The sequence below is a fragment of the Neofelis nebulosa genome, assembly GCF_028018385.1.
Source record: "Neofelis nebulosa isolate mNeoNeb1 chromosome Y unlocalized genomic scaffold, mNeoNeb1.pri SUPER_Y_unloc_2, whole genome shotgun sequence".
In the NCBI taxonomy this organism is placed as follows: Eukaryota; Metazoa; Chordata; class Mammalia; order Carnivora; family Felidae; genus Neofelis; species Neofelis nebulosa.
In genome coordinates this window covers 241,342-261,855 of record NW_026691918.1, presented here as the reverse complement: position 1 = coordinate 261,855, position 20,514 = coordinate 241,342, and the positions used below count along the sequence as shown (strand labels likewise).

The 20,514-nt window shown below is 37.3% G+C and overlaps 2 protein-coding genes across 13 annotated transcripts in view; one reads left to right on the top strand and one right to left on the bottom strand.

Annotated features, from left to right (window-relative positions):
• LOC131503588 (gamma-taxilin-like) overlaps window positions 1–14,143 on the top strand; it is a 63,463-nt gene extending 49,320 nt beyond the window's left edge. For 6 of the 9 annotated variants that reach the window (XM_058715050.1, XM_058715051.1, XM_058715043.1 and 3 more), the window contains 6 exons: window positions 52–246; window positions 2,629–2,748; window positions 4,250–4,324; window positions 8,514–8,606; window positions 10,671–10,766; window positions 11,733–14,143. In XM_058715050.1, the coding sequence (XP_058571033.1) occupies window positions 52–246; window positions 2,629–2,748; window positions 4,250–4,324; window positions 8,514–8,606; window positions 10,671–10,766; window positions 11,733–12,050 (897 nt within the window). In that variant the 3' untranslated portion in view covers window positions 12,051–14,143. The remainder of the gene's footprint in view (window positions 1–51; window positions 247–2,628; window positions 2,749–4,249; window positions 4,325–8,513; window positions 8,607–10,670; window positions 10,767–11,732) is intronic. The other 3 variants (XM_058715046.1, XM_058715049.1, XM_058715048.1) reach the window with 3 other exon arrangements.
• Window positions 14,144–15,624: 1,481 nt separating this feature from the next.
• Window positions 15,625–20,514, bottom strand: part of LOC131503590 (gamma-taxilin-like) — a 49,756-nt gene continuing 44,866 nt past the window's right edge. For 3 of the 4 annotated variants that reach the window (XM_058715052.1, XM_058715053.1, XM_058715054.1), the window contains exon 5: window positions 15,625–15,870. In XM_058715052.1, coding sequence (XP_058571035.1) covers window positions 15,640–15,870 — 231 coding nt within the window. In that variant the 3' untranslated portion in view covers window positions 15,625–15,639. Of the gene's footprint in view, window positions 15,945–20,514 lie in introns of all 4 variants that reach the window. The other variant, XM_058715055.1, reaches the window with a different exon arrangement.

Genomic DNA, 20,514 nt, shown 5'->3' with positions numbered 1-20,514 from the left:
AGTGTAGAAGTTTATTCTATACCAGTAACATAAGTTATTTTGGATAATAAGGAAGAAAATATGCAGCAGGCACAAGAAGAGGAAGAACATCGTAGAGAAGCAACTGCACGTTTCCAGTTTACTTTAAGTGAAATTCAAGCACAGCTGGAACAACATGACATACACAATGCCAAACTCCGCCAAGAAAACACTGAACTAGGAGAGAAGCTGAAGAAGCTCATTGAGCAGTATGCACTGAGAGAGGAGGTAAAAGTGTTTTGTTCAGTGACACAGGATCTTGTTACTATGAAAACCTTTTCACCATTACTGAAGACTATTGTCACAGGACAATATTTTAGAGCTTTTATGTATGCATAGTAGCAAACAGTCAGGAATTTATTAGGAAAATGTTAGACACAGTGTAAACTAAAAGACTGATTGGGATCATCACTGATTGACCCAGGGATCTGTGGATTTGGATATGTGAGGTATATCGAGTGGTACTTGTTTTCATGTGATACTGGAAGATAGCAATTTTAGTAAACAGACTGTTTTTTTCCATATCCAGTCAAAGAGTAAATAAATATTTGGTGCCCAAATATCCAGTATCTCTGACTTCCATGATAATCTATCATAAATCTATAATAATACAATCTATAGTACCATTGCATTTTACATACTATTAACTTTTGGCGGGGAGAGAAACTTCTTTTAACTAAACACCCAGCCTTCTTCTTGGTTGCCGCAGACACAGTGAAGTTAAGGTGAGTGTACAGTGAATCATTTATGCCTGCAGAACCCGATCACTGCAGTTATTTTACAAGCTAGTCTGGAAGTTCTGTGGTGTCTACCTTAAACGGAAATTGGTGATAGCATGCTCATTAGTTTTCCTTACTTTCTGAGCTCAAGTGTATAGGCTAAGAGCTTTGGGTTTTCTAAAGGGCACATTCCTCTGCCTTTGTTATATTTTAAGGGTAGTAAAATGTTCAATTATGTGTGTTGAACTCCTTACATAAGTATATTTAAACTGCTAATTAGAAAAGATTGGTGACAAAAATGGTTAAAATGATAAATTTTTAAATGGTATATTTTACTACCAGAAAAAGCCCCCAAACGAAGCGAACAACAATGGCTATGTAATTTATCCAGTTTCAATTCAAAGTTTAGGTTGTTTTAACTTACAGTTTTACTTATATCCTTTGAAAACAGTTTAAAGATTTTGAGCATTTTTCTAACCATTCTCCTTATCTTTTAACAGCAAATCTGTGTTTCAAGCAAATCCAAGATGTCATATTATTTCAGCCAGCATTATTTGAATGCATATCTTGAAAAGACAAGACTCTTTTGAAGCAGAATCACAGTACCATTTCATACCAAAATATTTATCAGTAATTACTTTCCCAACCACTTCATCATTGCTCACATTTTTCTATTCCCCAACCCCCTTTTGAAAATTCTTTGAATCAGATCAAAAAGGTTTATACATTTCATTGGATGTTACGTCTCAAGTCTTTTTTTTCACATATAGGTTTCTGTCTCTGTATTTCCTCCTTGCAGGGCATTTATTGAAGTAAATTTTGTGAGGCATATAGAGTGGATTTACTTTTCACTAAATTTGTTTCATAAAGCCCTCATTTTCTTATTTTGTTTTCATTTTGTTGTTGCAACAAATGACACCCGACTTCATTATTAAAGTGACAAATTTTCAAACTGTATATTCAAGTTACATTACCTGTGAGCCTTGTTTGTGTTAGGTATTACAGAAGTGTTTCCTGTGGGGGGAGGGGTGGTGTGGTGGTGTTGAGCATATAATTTAATGATCTAATATGCAGTCAAAGACAAAAATGTAACCACTCCTCAAAACTTAATTAGATTATATATTATTAACTACCATTTCTTCCTATCACATGGAATATGGAAACTAAAAAGTTTTAATGTTTTTCCATCAGAGAAGGATGTTCTGATGACTTTATTTTACAGAAATACTACTTAACAATTTAGTTTGGATTGGACAGTAACCTCTTTTCTTACCAAGGGTCTAGTATGTTCTAGACACCAAGCATGTTAAATATATTAACCACTTTATTGATTTTTACAAACACTTTAGGAGGTACATGTGTGGTTGTCCATGTTTAAGGATAAGGAAACTGAGATTCGTCAAAGGGCAGAATTTGTCCAGGGCCATCCACTAAGCCTAGATTTGACCCCTGGCCATTCATACCATTATATTATACTACTGTCTATACCGAGAAATTTAGGAAAATTTAATCACAAGAAAATAATACCCAGGAATTGTGTGTGTGATGAATGGTTTCAAGTTTGATCTCTTTACCCATCTTTTTTTTTTCTTAATAGTTTAAGCCTAATTTTCAATGTAGAGCAGAAACAGGCAACACAAAGCTGTTGATTGGGTTGGATGGACTCAGGTTAGGGGCCAGAGGGAATCATGTCTGCAAGTGCAGAGTGGTTTGCAAGATGATGTGAGTAGATGCTTTTGTGTGTATGAGCACAGAAAGCTCCAATGTAATTAGTTATGGTGGTATGAGCAGGAATAACAGGGAATTAAGTTATTGTAACTTGTGTTGTATCTCCTAACCTATGTATACCCTTTTTCACTAAGTGATAGAAGAAATTTTATATTTTCTATAGCATATTAATAAAGTGTTCAAACATAAGGAACTGCAGCAACAGCTTGTGGATGCCAAGCTTCAGCAAACAACAGAGCTCATAGAGGAAGCTGATGAAAAACACCAAAGAGAAAGAGAATTTGTAAGTTCTGTGTCCTAAAAACATTATTGCCATAATTGTAGACAAAATGATTGAAAACCCTTAAATTCATTCAATATTTACATAGAAATGGGGATGAAATTTGTTTTTTTAATATCAAGATGTTAGAATGCATTCAACTTTCCTGGTAAAACTTTCTTATAAAACATAGACTTGGAATATTAGACCAAGTTAGTGGAAAGATATGAACATGGTGATTTTATCCTGTGTACAATATTATCTGGATTTTTAGGTAATGATCACCAGATTCAGGAATGTGGCAGATACTGGCAAATTAGGCCTCCATGGCTACAGGCAATTAAATTTCATACCAAGTTCACCGAACCTGGGTCTCCTAGAGCCTGGTACATTTTCTCTTAAATAAATAACTTGAAAATAGGCACACTGTATTTCACTCATCTGGTATAATTTCCCAGTAAACTTTGCAGAATTTTCTATTTCCTTAATCGTGCAGCATGGGTAAGTACTCATGTTATTTTTCCTGTCAGTAATGGGTGAACATAGTGGAATCTCATGATTAAGACATGCAAATCAAACTCTATATGCTTAAGTTAAATAAGCATATATTTATGGACTATTCCATTCAGCATTTTACATTTTATTTTAGTGATCTAGATGCTGAGGTAATCATGGTATGAAACACTCAGGAACTGAATGGTGAGGAAATATACAATGCATACTAATAAGTGTGAGTCTAGGATTTAGAGAGATGGATTTTGCAAAGTATAGACATCTTTAGTGCAACCCAGCAGTGACATTTGATGTATAATTGAAGGAACGGTTTCATTTCCAACATGGAGTAAAAAGTGTGTGCATGCGTATGTGCATACATAGATACATATACATAAACATGCACATACATACATGTATTACATGTATATATTTTCTTGTTGGTTTGAAAACCTTTGAGACTTATTTGCCCCATGTATGACATTTTTATGTCAGAAATTCAAAAACAATTTCACAACTGCCTACCGTACAACTTCACTATATAATTTTCTTGAAAGCACAGGTGTGAAAACCAGACCCTCCTCTTCCCCATTTGAAAAAAAGTAATCAGAAGCCTAATCTGTTTCACTGCTTTGCTCTCTCTATATGCTTTCTAAACTGGCTCATCTTGCCTCTCATGGCGTAGCAACATTACCACCTTGATAATATCAAGATTTTCATCCCTGTTTTGTGTGTCTGAGGGTACATGCCTGATTTCTCCTACTATTTGACCGTGAGTTTTATAAACCTGAGTATGCCTCCAGGGTACTTTTTTTCCTTAAGCAGTTTAAAGATTTTTCCCACAGTCCTAAGTGTTAACAAGTGCTGTAGATCAAAGATGGAAGTACTTGACAATTTGGTATAATAGGATGTTTGACCTGTGATTCTTGCTAAAATAGAGGAAACACTAAGCCTAAATAAGTATCTGGTCATTTGACATTTTAGTCATGTGTAATTACTATTAGTATTTTCCCAGAATGTTTCTGTTTTCTAGTTATTAAAAGAAGCAACAGAATCGAGGCACAGATATGAAGAAATGAAACGGGAGGAAGCACAATTAAAAGAGCAGGTAACTTTACAACAGGGGATAGTAGAATTTGTGAATCTTCTTGTTCCCAGTGAATGCCAGCTAGAACTGAAAACTAGGTCTTTTGACCTCTTAGAATGTTCCTCTTATGGTAACTAACTCATCATGAATTGACTAGGACTTCTCTCAAATCAGCACCGTGAGTCCTGTGTCCTCCAAAACCCCTTAGTCCCTAGCAAATCTGGAGGGCTAGTGAGCCTGTATTCAGTGTCTCCTTTCTACTATTCTAGATATTTTCTCCTGTGTCTTTTAAAGTTTGTTCCATGAGGAAAGTAAAACAGGGAGAAAATACATATTTCGTTGTATGTGTAGTTTTAAAAATCTTCATCTGCTTACAGATGTGTGTGTAGTGTTTGTTTCTTTGTTTATTTTTAATATAATTTATTGTCAGGTTGGCTAACATACAGTATAGACAGTGTGTTCTTGGTTTTGGAAGTAGATTCCTGTGATTCATCATTCATTGCTTAAATACACACCTAGTGCTCATCCCAACAAGCACCCTCCTCAATGCCCATCACCCATTTTCCCCTCTCCCCTGCTCCATCAACTCTGTTTGTTCTCTGTATTTCAGAGTTTCTTATGATGTGCCTCCCTGCCTCTCTGTTTGTAACTCTTTTTTTTCCATACCTTTCCCCCATGGTCTTCTGTTAAGTTCCTCAAGTTCCACATGAGTGAAAACATACGATATCTGTCTTTCTCTGACTGATTTATTTCACTTAGCATAAAACCCTTCAGTTCCACCCAGGTTGCTGCAAATGGCAGGATTTCATTCTTAGTACCAAGTAGTATTCAGATGTATATATAAACTACAATTTCTTTATCCATGCATCAGTTGATGGACATTTGTGCTCTTTCCATGATTTGGCTATTGTTGAAAGTGCTGCTATAAACATTGGGGGTACAAGTGCCCCTATGCCTCAGCCCTCCTGTATCATTTGGGGCAATTCCTAGCAGTGCTATTGCTGGGTCAGAGGACAGTTCTATCCTTAATTTTTTGAGGAACCTCCACACTTTTCCAGAGTGGCTGCAGCAGTTTGCATTCCCACCAACAGCGCAAGAGGGTTTCCTTTTCTCCACATCGTCGCCAGCATCTGTAGTCTCCTGATTTGTTCATTGTAGCTATTCTGACTGGTGTGAGGTGGTATCTCAGTGTGGTTTTGATTTGTATTTCCCTGATGAGGAGTCATGTTGAGCATCTTTTCATGTGTCTGTTAGCCATCTGGATATCTTTTTTGGAAAAGTGTCCAACAATAGTCATGTCTTCTGCCCATTTCTTTACTGGATTATTTGTTTTTTGGGTGTTGAGTTTTGTAAGTTCTTTATAGATTTTGGATACTAACCCTTTGCATGTGTGTTTTTTCAGTGAAAATTGAGATTCTTTGTTTTTGAGTTCAGCCTTATGTTGTCCTATTTCAGTCTCCTACATGGTTGCTTTGTGTGGAGTAAAGGAAGCAGATACTACTGCATCTCACTTCAAGAAAAGACAGAGGAAATATTGTGCCTCCCTCTCTGAAAGTTTACTAATATCTACCTGTATTTTTATAGACAGGAGCAATTAGGTATTTATCCATATAATTTATTCTTTTAGTTAACCAGGGTTACATTCTATTGAAAAACATGTCACCTGTTGAAAACTTTATTATGGAATGTTTAACATAATGATTCTCTTAATTAGTCCTAAAATTCACTAATATATTAAGACTGGCACACGTCTTCATGAGCAACCAACCCTTCAGAGTCCTCTTTATGTCTTTGGGAACAGTTTTTAGTGGGTTATTAGTGATAAAACTAGCCTAACTTACAGTGAAAATTGGAGAAAAGTCAAATATGAGAAGGCTTTTGAGCTTTCCAACGTAAGTTATGACCAAGTGGGCTTGCTTCTAGAAACTTTAAACCTGTTACTTATTAGCCCTGTAAGGACACTCAGAGGTGCATGTAACTGGAGAAAAGAATTGACGTGGAGAAGGTGTACAAAGTCTATAAACAGCTTTGGAAGATGTTCGTTAATTGTGGGGGGTCATTGACTATTTCTCGAGTGCAAGTTGCCAGCTTGGTAAGGCTGCCTTACCAAGCTCCCAGGCATCTTGGAATCTGTTGGACTGTTCTCATTGCAGCTTCTTTTGTCTGTGATCTCTGAAACCCTGGGCCATGTTGCCTGATCATTAGTTTCTTCCTTTGCTACCACATCTCCCTTTTCAAAGTCCGTAAATGTGGCTGTCCTTGGTCTCATTCTATGCTGTTACCATGTCAGTTTCCACTATTTATTGAGGATAGATTCTAATTGGTGTGTATTGACATATTGTTCTGTAATCCAGGCATGTGCCATGTAAGGCCAGGTGTGATGGTAGTTGTCGCTTACTAGCCACCTACTGTGGGCCAGCGTTGAGCACTCAGATGGGACAGTCTGCCTGGACCATGCCTAGACTGCCACTAACTTCTAATGCCTCTCAAGTGCCCAGACTGTTCCCTTTGTCTCCCTAAGCAGCACCATTGCTCCACCTCTAAGTCATTGGCCCTGCCAGTATGTACTCTTCCACACACTGCTCATAATGGAGGCCTCTTGAACTTCCTCCTGAGTTTGTATTCAGCCAGGCCCTTGCCTTCCTGTTTCTGTGGGCATGATTTGGTCATCCTATATTTACTTTGTCTATCCTTTAGCCTTAACGTGCTTTTCCCCATATGGCCCACGCCACAAGATTACTGGGTAGACAGGTTCCATCATACTCTTTCCTATCCCTTTCCCATTCTTTTCATGTGGTTCTGTTTAATAGTCCTCAGATAGTACTGGTGCAAATGGAAAGGTAATTTGTGCTATTTCTTGGCATCTGATTGTCTTTCATTCTTTTTTGCTTTTCTTGGGCAAAACACTGTATTGCACAGAAATACAGAGCAAAGAGGCATGCTCTTTCCTCATCCTGAGCATAGTGTAGGTATGTGTTGTATTACTGTTACATATAATATGTAGCATATAACCTATGGACAAGATCTATGTAATTTAAAATATATGTATATGTGTATATATATATGTATATATACATATATATATGTTTATAAATGTATAAATACATTTATATTTAGAGATGGTCTCCAAAGGGCTTCCCCCCACCCCGATGTGCATTCAGCCCAACCTCAAGCCTAACTCAACATTCACCCATGTAAACGTTTCTGTTCTGCCCACTGCTAGGAGAGCTCCTCCTTCCCTTCCTCCAACTCCCTTCTGTGGGGAATAAAAATGTGACTCAGCATTCTGTGTTCTCTTTGTGCTGCTCAGTTAGCATTATCTTCCTAGATAAAATGAAAAATAATAATTTTTAAAAAGTTCCTTGAAGGTGGGAATTAAAAGAAAAATTGGTGTCTCTACATGAATTTAGCTTTCCTTTTTCTCAACTGTACTCCCACTAAATTCTTTGTCCTCCATCCAAACCATTTTCAACTTGTTTTCTTTTCCTGCCTATATTAAGGAAATATTTAGCCTTGGTATCAAGCTAAGAACGATGCAAGCTAGTGATCTTTTTCCAAGAATAGTTTTTCCAATGTGAGGACAAGGGATGGTGCATAAAATGCTACATTTATATGAAATTTATAGTTATATGAAATGTTTAGTTTTTATTACAGTTCATGGAGTACAGATCCTTAACATTTGAGTGTTTTAAACATTTGCAGTTAGATTAAAACAAGATTTTCATAAGTTTCAGAGCACTTCAGTGGGTTAGCAAGAATTTAAGCCACGTATTACGTGTGCCCAAAGGTTTGCTGATGCAGTTCTTCTTCTTTGTAGCACATGTAATAAGTGACTAATGTTTAGCCACATTACATTCCTTTGCAAGTCTTTGGGATTCTAAATGACTGATCTGGAACTCAGAATGTTTGATACCTTCTCTATTTCTTTCTCTCTTGCTCTCTCTCTCTCTCTCTCTCCTTTCTTCCTTCCTTCCTTCCCTCCCTCCCTCCTTTTCTTCCTTCCTTCCTCTCTTTCCCTTCCTTCCTTCCTCCCTCCCTCCCTTTCTCCCTCCCTTCCTTCTTGCCTTCCTCTCTCTCCCTTCCTTCCTCCCTCCTTCCCTCCTTATCTTTCTCTCTCCCTCTTTCCCTCCCTCTCTTCCTCCCTCCCTCTTTTTTTTCTTTTTTCTTTTGTTTTTTTTCCTGTTCTTTTCTCTTTTCTTTTTTCTTGTAGCTTTCTCTTTATATGGATAAGTTTGAAGAATTCCAGACTACCATGGCAAAAAGCAATGAACTCTTCACAACCTTCAGGCAGGAAATGGAAAAGGTATTTACATGAGTTTAGTAGAGTATTAGCATGAAGTTTGTATGTCTTAATTTTAAGCATAATAATGACTTGGATGAGTTTATATTGAATGAATGTAATATTTTTGTTTCCTGATCTTCACCTGGCATGGTGAAAATGCAGGCATTTTGCCCTGAACTTACCCCAAGTTGCTCAGGATATTGATACTCTCAAAATTCTATTATCATTGACGATAATTCTTTTATTAAAGATAACGTGTTGTTAGAAATAGATTTTCTTTTAAAAGATCACCTCTGATGATCCCTGACCAGTTCTTTCACAAGCATTATGTAAATTATATTTTAAAAATGGAGGCCAAGGGAAGTGATGATATATTTTTGGTTGGAATAGATTAGTTCTGAGGATCTAGTTATGCTGAATGTATTTTTACACTTCTAATATTCATCTTTATACATGCAATATACGGGGACACACATCCTTATATAATTTTAAAATACTGTCAAAATTCAGTGTAGAAAATGTTTGGCATTATTTCAGCTCAGAATATGGGCTAAGTGTCAATTTTAGAGTACTGTTACCTGCTTCTAACCCAGATAATAAGGAACCATGTGAGGCTGAGTTCAGTTATTGCGTTGTATAACCTCTGTGGGGCAAGCTATTAGGATGGAATTTCCCTTTTTAAAAGTGGGATTTAAAAAGAAAGCATGGTCAGTAGACAAATAACAATGCTGGATTGTTATTAGAATTTACACAGTGGTTGAGAGCACATGCTCATTAGTCAGATTTCTTGGATTAATTATACTGGGAAGTCATTTATGGTAGCCCTTGGACAAGTTTAACTTTTCTGTTCCTTCATTGTTAAAAATGGGAATAACAAAAGTATCTTCTGTACTTCAGACACTGCTTAGCCATGTTAAATTAAGTACTCCAGGTACCACCATCAAGGAGTTTTACACCCAGTAGTGTGTACAATTCAGTGAGCAGCAGGTGTGTTGTGCCTACCAGTCTTTTTAGCTGAGTGCTCCAGTGGAAGGGAAGTTGTTCTGTCTTCACAGAGAAGGTGTTAGCTGTACTGTACCACTTGAGCATCACAAGGCAGAGCAGCTTAAGATGGGGACTCCCTGGAACACATTCCTCTCTGCTGGCGACTGTAGAGATCACAGTTGTCAACAGTGAAGTCCGATCTTCCATGAGCTCCTCCTACAGCCTTGTCCCACTCTGGGACTTTGGTGGGGAATTAACTGTGGCACAGGGTATTGGCTCTGCCTTATCCTAGTTTCCCTTCACAGTGCATGACACAGTATATCTACTTGGGACAGTGCTTGATGTGCAGACCAGCAATAAAGGAATTTTGGAAAGATGGGTGCTTGAGGGGCATAATAACTGAATCTAATTCTGAATTTCTGAAAATTGGGATCCTGTCGCATTTATTAAGAACACTTGTTTTTACACCCATTTTATCTTTAATAAAAGCTGAAATAGGATAGTCTTGTGAGTTGTGACAATGAATAAAGCTAAGGATTTAATAATTTTAATACCTTTCCTGATCACTTACCTAAATTATCTGGCCTCTACTTCTGATACTGATAGCATTTTAAATTCTTAATCTCCTTAGAAGCTGAGAACATGTTTTTGCAAAAATCAGATGAATTAGTTTAATGTACTGTCTCTACAGATAACTCAAGAACATAGACTTTTTTTTCCTATAGGATTTAGGAAGAAGGTGGTTCTCTCCCTCTAACTGAAATAGTTAGCAGTACAATCTGATGTGAAAGCATTCAGAGTGTGGTGGTATTTCAAGTTTCCATGTGCTGTTTCCTCTGAAATTGAGGAGATCAAATTTGTTCTTCTCATAATACGAAAACTCTTTCCTACTTTGATTCTCGCTGCTGCCACCACGATAAGGGCTTCTGTTAGCTCTGCTCACAATAGACAGGCATAACTGCTTTTAGCAAGACATACACAGCTATCATCTAGTTGAGGATAGTGCACTGATGAGGGAAGGGAGGAACATTATACAATATTTGAGGGGTGGGTCAAGGAATGCAAATTAGAATTTAACTTTGCCATTGTGTTGATTCACAGATGACAAAGAAAATTAAAAAGCTGGAAAAAGAAATGATAATGTGGCGTACCAAATGGGAAAATAATAATAAAGTACTTCTGCAAATGGCCGAGGAGGTGAGAAGGTTTTACGTGAATGCATAGTGAATGCTCATTGATTTCAGTACTAGGGCAGGCTGGAACTTCCGGTTTGCTGAGTAACTACAGGTTTACTTACGTGGTCTCTTTCCTGTGGTAAGTTAGGTTCTCTTAGGTGAGGTATCAAACTTCTTTCCCAATTAATTAGCTCTAAGTTGTGCTGTGGACACCTATAAATTGAAGTAGATTTTGCTGTCCACTATAGCAAACTTAGCTTATACAGACTAAGGTTTGTTAAACAGGATACTCTTCCCCATCAGAGCTTTTGATTCATTACATCAGAGGTGTGGCCTGAAGTTTTGCCTTTCTAAATGTGTCCAGGAAGTTCTCCTGTTGGTTCAGAAGGCACAACTTGAGAGTCGCAGTTTTGCAGGGAAGACACCTTTATTCAGATTTCCCATGGAGAGAGCACAAACTTTTAACTCAGTTGCTTTCTACCTTGACTTGCTCATCTCCGAAAGGCAGCAAACTACTTTTTGTAAGGTTTGCTGCAAAGAAAGCTGAAGTAAGTGTATTCCATTTGCAATTACTAAATTTCTCAGGTTCATAAACTTCATGGGACTAGTTATAACATTTCATGAAAGAAAGTATTAGGGTTTCAAAATGGTGGAAAGGAAGAAAAATTGAAGAAAGAAGACTGTACTCTTATTTCTAGCATTTTAAATTAAAATAATTAATTTTATTTATTCTTTATTAAGTCAACATAAAATTAAGTGAAAATCAAGAAGTGCATTTTGGTTACTTTAAAGAAACATGACAAAAGAGTATTTAATTTTTTGCATTGTTCCAGAATAATTATATTTTCAGCAGATGGTAAAAGGTAGTTGACAGTGTGGCACAGATTTCTTTTTTTTTTCTTTTGTAGACAATAATGTACTCTGTATTTATATGTAGAATGGTTACATGAATTCTCTCCTCTCCACCCCCCCCCCCGCAACTCCCCAGAAAGCTGTGCATGATAAAGAGTACAAGGCCTTTCAAATAAAACTGGAACGGTTAGAGAAGCTGTGTAGAGCTCTTCAAATGGAAAGAAATGAGCTCAGTGAGAAGGTGGAAGCCCTCAAAGAGCAGGTCTCTGTAAATGCAGTGGATGTAGATTTAGCCACACCTGTGACACAGTCCTGCACTGGTGTTGTTTCTCAGAAGGAGCTGAAGACTTCTAGAAGAGCTCCAGGAGTGTACCTGGAGGCTAAGCTTCAGGGAGCAAATGAAACAAAACACAACTCCAAAGACCCTTTCTACATGATCTCTTCCAGGCACTGATTCGGTTGAATCAGATGAAGTGTGACCACTGTATTGAGTGGTATTTTGTGTATCAGTTTTCTGTAGTCGTTACTATTAGTTTTGTGATGAAAATGTTCTTTTTCTATTATATATGTATTTTTAAAGAACTATTGGACTGTGTGGCACAGGAGGCTGCTTAGTTGTTTTGCATTGCTTTAATGTGTACAGTTTCCACAGCTGTATTACATACCTGCCTTACTAACCTTTTATTGGAATACATGTCTCATCCTTTCACTGTGTTCATTTGCCTTATCCCTGCCCCTTGTGTTATTATCATAATTAAATTGAGCGTTGTTTCAATGGTGGTTTCCCTATGTGAAACCTAAAACTAATTTAAACTCTCTATTCCACTAATATAAAAAAGAGAAAATATAAAGATGATTAGTTTTGTCTAGTAGCTCATTCAAATGCCAAGTGGAAAATAAAGCTCAAGTGTGGGATAGGAGACAAGTGTAGCATATTTGACATAGGTTCGATTTTTTGGTAATATTTTTTATCACTTGCAAACCAAGATGACTGTTAAGTCTTGTCTTGACTTTCTCAAGGTTGTGGCAGAATATGATTATGCGGTTGTCACTTGTAAACAAAATAGCATGTACACACAAGTCATTGGACAAACAGGTTTAATGCTTAAGTCACTAAAAATGGTTCTACTGCTTTGGTTTCAGCTTAGAACACATGTGTTTAAAGAAAAAAAAATATCTAGATCTCTGCATTTACAATGGCAAAATTTCTGGGCTTTGTAATTTTGTTTGTTACTTTCCTTTGTTATTTCAGTGTTTGAAAGTTACTTTTATTTATATGTTTCTGTCACATCTATGACCTTAAATTGGTTGAAAATTGAAGATTACCTGATAGGTAAAACAGCCTGCAGTGTGAAGTATTTGCAAACTTTCACTACTGACCATGATAATCAAGGGACCAGAGAGTTAAGCAAAATAAATTTACATGAAATTTGACATCCTTAGTTAGTCTGCCAAAAGTAGCAAGTCCACACTTCACCGTTCAACAGTTTTTTTAAAGTGTCTCCATCAACTACTAAATGAACTGTTGGACCCACTACTTTGCGGGGGGTGGGGGGGGTGATAAAGATTATGTGTCAGAATGACAATTCACCTTAAAATTAATTCTAGTTATCATATTTCACCAGAACAGTACAGCATGTAAGTTCTTAACATCTTATTAAGGTAGTTTTGTGGCCCCACATTTCTTTGTGATACTTACTTTGTGGGGAAGGCAAATCTTGGGCTGAAAGCAATGTGGTTCAGAGCATTTGCTCTGCTGTTTTGGATCTAATAGGTATATATTAGATATCATTGTGTGAAATGACATAAGACATGGAAAGCCTCTGGAATCTGGGAAGCATTTGCTTTCCTTTCAGAACTTTTCCTGTGGTTAACAAGGGAAAAAGAACCTTATGGGAAGGACTCCCTTCCAAATGGCTCTGTAGTGTGTACTACCTACTGTATTCTGGAACAGGAGCTGTCAGACCATCTGTATCTTGACTAGGGCTGCTTTCATACTATAGCTATCATGTTGAACAATTCTTATGTATTTACTGTCTGACCCTTTGTCAACCCTGTTAAAATACCCTGCAGCTGATCCAGGAAATGCTTAAATGTTGCAATCAGTTAAAATATACTTGTTGCACCATTTTGTGGAACCTTCTGGAGTTGTAAAATCAGTAGCACCATTGGAATCCACAGTGTAGAAAAAAACATGGCTCCACACAGACCATTTCATCTTCATATGTGTACGAATACGTTTTCTGGCCATACGACCAATACGTTTAAATTATGTATAAACTGTCTTATCGTACCTGGTTATCACAGCTCATTTCTCAGGTGTTACAAAAATATCTACCTCTTTCAAACTGTAACTGAACATAGCCCAAAAAAGGACGCAGTGCTAAGTAAACTGCTTTATTTTCACAGCTAATATGTTTCACGAAAATACAAAATTGATGAAGTCATATTTTGCTTTTCACAGTCATTTTGTAGAAATTTTTCACTAATGTGAGTCTTATTTTGTCTATGCTGTAAAGTTGAATAAATATGTGATGATTAATTTAACAGCCTCTGTATATGCTTTACACTGAATGTGACTTCCCTAGTCTGGTAACATTCAAGCTCGGAGATAATTGTAAATAGCTGACTTCTCAGGTTTTAAAACACAGCTAATTATTGTACAATTAAATGAGTATGGGATGGAGGAGATACTTTTGATGTTGGTAACACAAATTTATTCCACCAGAGCACTGGAAGCACCACCCACCACCATCCCCATCCTACACAGTAACGTAGGTGATTCCGGATGATGTCTAGTAGGTGTAACTTCTGGCAGGACTTTAAAAAACTGCAAGAATTATGAATATCTCAGATCTTAGATCTTATGAAGGCACACTTGTATATAGAACTTTTTTTGTGTGTCCTTTTAATGAATTAGTTGTTGATAAGAAAAAGCACAGTTTACTGAATCCTATATAAGCAAGTGAGTGAGTGTTTTCTAGCTGAACAAGCTGGAAGAAAGCTAGTATTTGAGTACCTTAGGCACAAATTAAAAGATAAAAGTCAAGAATAACTTTGTGGAAAATGCCATGAGTCTGGCCCTGTACTGAAACAACCAAATTTGAAAACTTTTTTGTCAAAGAACATTATCTAGTAAGTGGAAAGGTAATCTATAAAACAGGAGAAAATATTTCTAAATCATGTATCTGACAAAGGTATACTATTGAGAAGATACAAAGAACTCTTACAACTCAACAATAAAAAGACAAATTCAGTAGAAGGACTTGGATTCATAACTTTCCCCCAAGCCCCTATGTAACAGTTAGTTAAGGATATGCAGTGAAACTCAACCTGAGTCATCTTTAGCAAAATGCAAGTCAAGATCAGGAGATACCACTTCAAACCCACCAGGGCCATGATAACACTAATAAACACTAAGCAAAATAAGGCGAGAATGTGGAGAACTTGAACTCCTATAAATTGCTTAGGGGAATGTGAAATGGTGCAAATGCTGTGGAAAAAAATTTGGGTGCTTCCCAAGAAATTAAACAGGAAGTGAGTGACATCTCAAGACTGCAACATAGGTCATTCTGTTTTGTTCCCCTTCGCAAGAACAAGACATGGACAAGACACCACTGAGAGAATCCTAGAATATGCAGGCGAGGCTTAAGCACCACTCTGCAGCCAGAGACCGTGACAGACTGTGCTAGAAGGGTCAGAGGAATGGCTACCTGATGACCTCATTGTCCCTCTACTAGGCCAGTGAAGCACCACAAATTGAGGTCTTTGTGAGCATATGGTTCCTCCAGTGAGGAGAAAGAACCCAGGATGGGCAACCAGCCCCATCCTTCTCCCCGCTGCCTGCACTGTGGGTCATTCTGTGGGAGCTGCCACTATGACATCACACCATGGAGACTGCAGAGTGCAGCCACTAGAAATCTGACTGTGATAGATAATAGGAAGGAACCCCCAACAACCAGCACAGGGATCTTGACAGACTGAGTTCATACCTGCAGTGTCCATGTCATATTCCCAACCAGTGGTTTCACTCATCTGCAGAATCAAGTTGGAGGTGCACTATGATCCAGGAACTCACTAGCCTGGAGGTCGGTGTGACTTGCATCCTTAAATGAGGAGGTTTGCTGGCCAGGAAACCTGGCTGGCCCTGTGCAGGAAAGATGCTGAGACACCACCCCACCTTCTGTGGAAAGTGGCTTGTAACCCCATCTGAACTTCAGGGCTTCTGACAACTCCTGGAAGCTGTGTGGCCCAGTGGCGCTTGAGCTGAGAAACTGACAGGTGGAACCAAAAATTTGCAGAACAAAGTCAGTGGCGTGCTTCAGGGAAACTGGGGTGTCAGCTGGAGCTATGACAAAAAACAAAGAGCTCTCAAAGGAAACTAATACAGCTCTAATAACGGACCCTAACAAAATGGAGATCAATGAACTCTCAATTCAGAATTCCATGTCAATTCCATTGAAATTTTTATAGGGATTATTTCCTTGACTCTAATGATGACTTTTGTTCTTATGGACATTTTAAAAATACTAATTCTTCCAATCCACGAATACAGGGTACTTTTCCTAAAATTTTTTGTGTCTTCTATTTCTTTCATCAATGTCTCCTACTTTTCAATGTAGACATCTTAAATTTAACTCCTTAAATTTATTCCTAAATATTTTGTTGTTTATGATACTATTGTAAACGGTAATAACTTCTTTATTTCCTTCAGAAAAGTCCCTGTCAGTGTATAGAAATCTACAGATTTTCGAATGCTAATTTTGTATCCTGCAACTTTACTCAATTTGTTTATTAAACCTAACAATTTTTGTTTGAGTCATTAGGATTTTCTATATAAAAATCATGTCATCTTCAAATAGAAACAATTTTACTTCTTCTAATTCTGATACCTTTTATTTTTCTTGCCCGATTGCTCTAGCTAGGACTTCCATTAATATTTTGAACAGGTATGGTAAGAGAGGGCACCCTTCTCTTGAACCTAATCTTAGAGGAAAAACTTTCAACTTTTCTCATTGACTATGATGTTAGCTGTGGACTTGTCGAATATGGCCTTTGTGATATGGAGGTTTATGTACCTTCTGTGCTAATTTCTTAAGAATTTTTATCTTGAATGGATGCTGAATTTTGTCAAATGCTTTCTCTGCATGTGGAAATAGCCGTATAATTCCTTCTTTTTATCCCATTAAAGTGATGTATTCCACTGATTGGTTTGTGTATGTTTAGCCATTCTTGCATCTCAGGGAAAAAAAACACTTCATCATGATAAATGATCCTTTTAATATGCTGTTGGATTTGATTTGCTAGTTTTTGTTTGGTTTGTTTTTGTTTTTAGGATTTTGGCATCTATGTTAAGGAGGGTCATGGGCCTGTAATTTTCTCTTCCATTTCTTTCTTTTTCCTCTTCTCCCACTGCCCCCTCCACATCCCATTTTGGTAGAATCCTCATCTGCCTTAATATCAGGGTAATGCTAGTCTCAAAATGAGTTTGGAAGAGTTTCCCCCTCTTTAATTTTCTTGTAAGAATTTCAGCAGACTTGGTGTTAATTCTTAACTGTTTGGTAGAATTCCCTTTTGATGCTGTCGGCTCATGGGCTTTTCTTTGTTGGGAGATTTTTGCCTACTGACTCAGATCTCCTTACTAATAATTGGTGTGTTCAGATTTTTTATTTCTTTATGATCCAGTCTTGGTACGCTGTATGTTTTTAAGCATTTCTCCCTTTCTTCTAGGTTTTCCAGGAGATTGGCTTATACTTGGTCATAGTTGCCTCACAGGATCCTTGAGTTTGAGTGGTATCTTGTAATAGCTCTTTTTTACTTGTAATTTCGTTTTTGTGTCCTTTTCCTCTTTTTCTTGGTTAACCTACCTAAAGGTTTTTCCATTTTCAAACTCTTACTTTGGTTAATTTCTTCTATTGGTTCTCTACTCCCCATTTTCTTATTTCTGCTCTAACACTTATTCTTTTCCTTTATATGCTAACTTTTGGCTTTTCTAGATCCCAGAGGCCTAGAGTCTGGTTGCTATTGTGATCTTCCTTGCTTCTTAGGGTAAGTAAGCATTTATCATTACAAACTTTCTTCTCAAAACTGCTTTTGCTGCATCCCATAAATTCTGGTATGTTGCTTCAATTCTCATTTCTTTCAAGAAACTTTTTTCTTCCCCTTTAGCTTCTTCTTGATCCATTGGTTTTCTGGAAAGTTTTCTCTAATTTCCATGTGTGTATGAATTTTGTAATTTTCTTCTTACTACTGATTTCTATTTTCACACCATGGTGGTCAGAGCAGATGCTTGGCATGATTTCAGTCTTCTTAAATTTCTCTATATGTCAGTAAGTCCATTTGGTTGATAGTGTTATTCAAACTCCATGAATGGAGTTCATCCATCTGTTGGATGATCTATCCATTATTGAGAATGGGATATTAAAATCCCCAACTATTACTGTATTGCTGTTTACTTCTCCCTTTATCTCTGTTAGGTTTGTTTTATATATTTGGGTGGGTACCATTGGGTGAATAAATATTTACAATTGTTTTAACTTCTTGATAGAGTGACCCCTTTATTATTATATAATGAGCTTCTTTGTCTTTTTTTTTTTTTTTTACCATTGAGAGTGCAAAGTCTATTTTTTAAAATATAAATATACCTCCCCTACTTCTTTTCTTCTTACTGTTGTTGCCATTTGCTGAAAATGTCTTTTTTTATTCCTTCACTTTCATTCTATGTGTATCGTTAAGGCCAAAGTGGTCCTCTTGTAGGCAGCGTATGAATGAATCCTGCTTTAATTGATTAGTTAATTACTCATATTCAGGCATCATATGTCTTTTTTTTTTTTTTTTATAATTTACATCCAAATTAGTTAGCATATAGGGCAACAATGATTTCAAGGGTAGATGCCTTAGTGCCCCTTACCCATTTAGTCCATCCCCCCTCCCACAATCCCTCCAGCAACCCTCAGTTTGTTCTCCATAGTTATGAGTCTCTTCTCTTTTGTCCCCCTCCCTATTTTTATACTATTTTTGTTTCCCTTCCCTTGTGTTTGTTTTGTCTCTAAAAGTCCTCATAGAAGTGAAATCATGATTTTTTTCCTTCTCTAATTTCACTTAGCATAATACCCTCCAGTTCCATCCATGTAGTTGCGAATGGCAAGATTTCATTCTTTTTGACTGCATGAACCTGGACCAACTTTCTTACCCCATACACAAAAATAAATTCAAAGTGGGTGAAAGGACAATATATATATATATACATTCAGAACATTTCATCCTAAAGCAGCAAAGTATACGTTCTTCGCCAGTGCACGTGGAACGTTCTCCAGGATAGACCATATACTGGGACACAAATCAGCCCTAAGGAAGTACAAAAAGATCGAGATCATACCGTGCATATGTTCAGACCACAACGCTATGAAACTGGAAATCAACCACAAGAAAACAATTGGAAAGGTAACAAATACTTGGAGACTGAAGAACAACCTACTAAAGAATGAATGGGCTAACCAAGCAGTTAAAGAGGAAATTAATGTAAGTATATGGAAGTCAATGAAAATGATAACACCACAACCCAAAACCCCTGGGGCGGGCGCAGCAAAGGCGGTCATAAGAGGAAAGTATACAGCAATCCAGGCCTTCCTAAAGAAGCAAGAAAGATCTCCGATACCTAACCTAACCTTACGCCTTAAGGAGCTGGAAAAAGAACAGCAAATAAAACCCAAAAGCATCAGAAGACAGGAAATAATAAAGATCAGAGCAGCAATCAATGCTATCGAAACCCAAAAAACAGTAGAACAGATCAATGAAACCAAAAGCTGGTTCTTTGAAAGAATTAACAAAATGGATAAATGACTCGTCAGTTTGATCAAGAAGAAAAAGGAAAGGACCAAATAAATAAAATCAAGAATGAAAGGGGAGAGATCACAACCAACACAGCAGATATAAAAACAATAATAAGAGAATATTATGAGCAATTATATGCCAATAAAATGGGTAATCTGGAAGAATTGGGCAAATTCCTAGAAACATTTACACTACCAACACTGAAACAGGAAGAAATAGAAAATATGAACAGACCCATAGCCAGTAAGGAAATCGAATTAGTAATCAAAAGTCTGCCAAAAAACAAGAGTCCCGGGCCAGAAGGCTTTCCAGGGGAATTCTCCCAAATATTTAAAGGGAGAGTTAACACCTATTCTCTTGAAACTGTTCCAAAAAACAGAAATGGAAGAAAAACTTCCAAAGTCTTTCTATGAAGCCAGCATTACCTTGATTCCAAAACCAGACAGAGACCCCACTAAAAAGGAGAACTACGGACCAATTTCCCTGATGAACATGTATGCAAAAATCCTCACCCAGATATTAGCCAACCGGCTCCAACAATACATGAAAAAATTACCCTCCATGACCAAGTGGTATTTACACCTGGCACGCAGGGCTGGTTCAATATCTGCAAAACAATTAACGTGATTCATCACATCAAGAAAAGAAAGGACAAGAACCATATGATCCTTTCAAGAGAGGCAGAGAAAACATTTGACAAAATACGGCATCCTTTCTTGATAAAAACCCTCAAGAGAGTAGGGATAGAAGGAGCATACCTCGAGATGATAAAAGCCATATATGAACGACCCAATGCTAATATCATCCTCAATGGGGAAAAACTGAGAGCTTTCCCCCTAAGGTCAGGAAAAAGACAGGGATGTCCACTCTCGCCACTGTTATTCAACATAGTGTTGGAACTCTTCTTAGGCTCTGCAATTAGACAACACAAAGAAACAAAAGGCATCCAAAGTGGCCAGGGGGAGGTCAAACTTTCACCCTTTGCGGATGACATGACACTCTACACGGAAAAGCCAAAAGATTCCACCAGAAAACTGCCAGAACTGATTCATGGATTAGGCGAAGTTGCAGGATATAAAATCAAT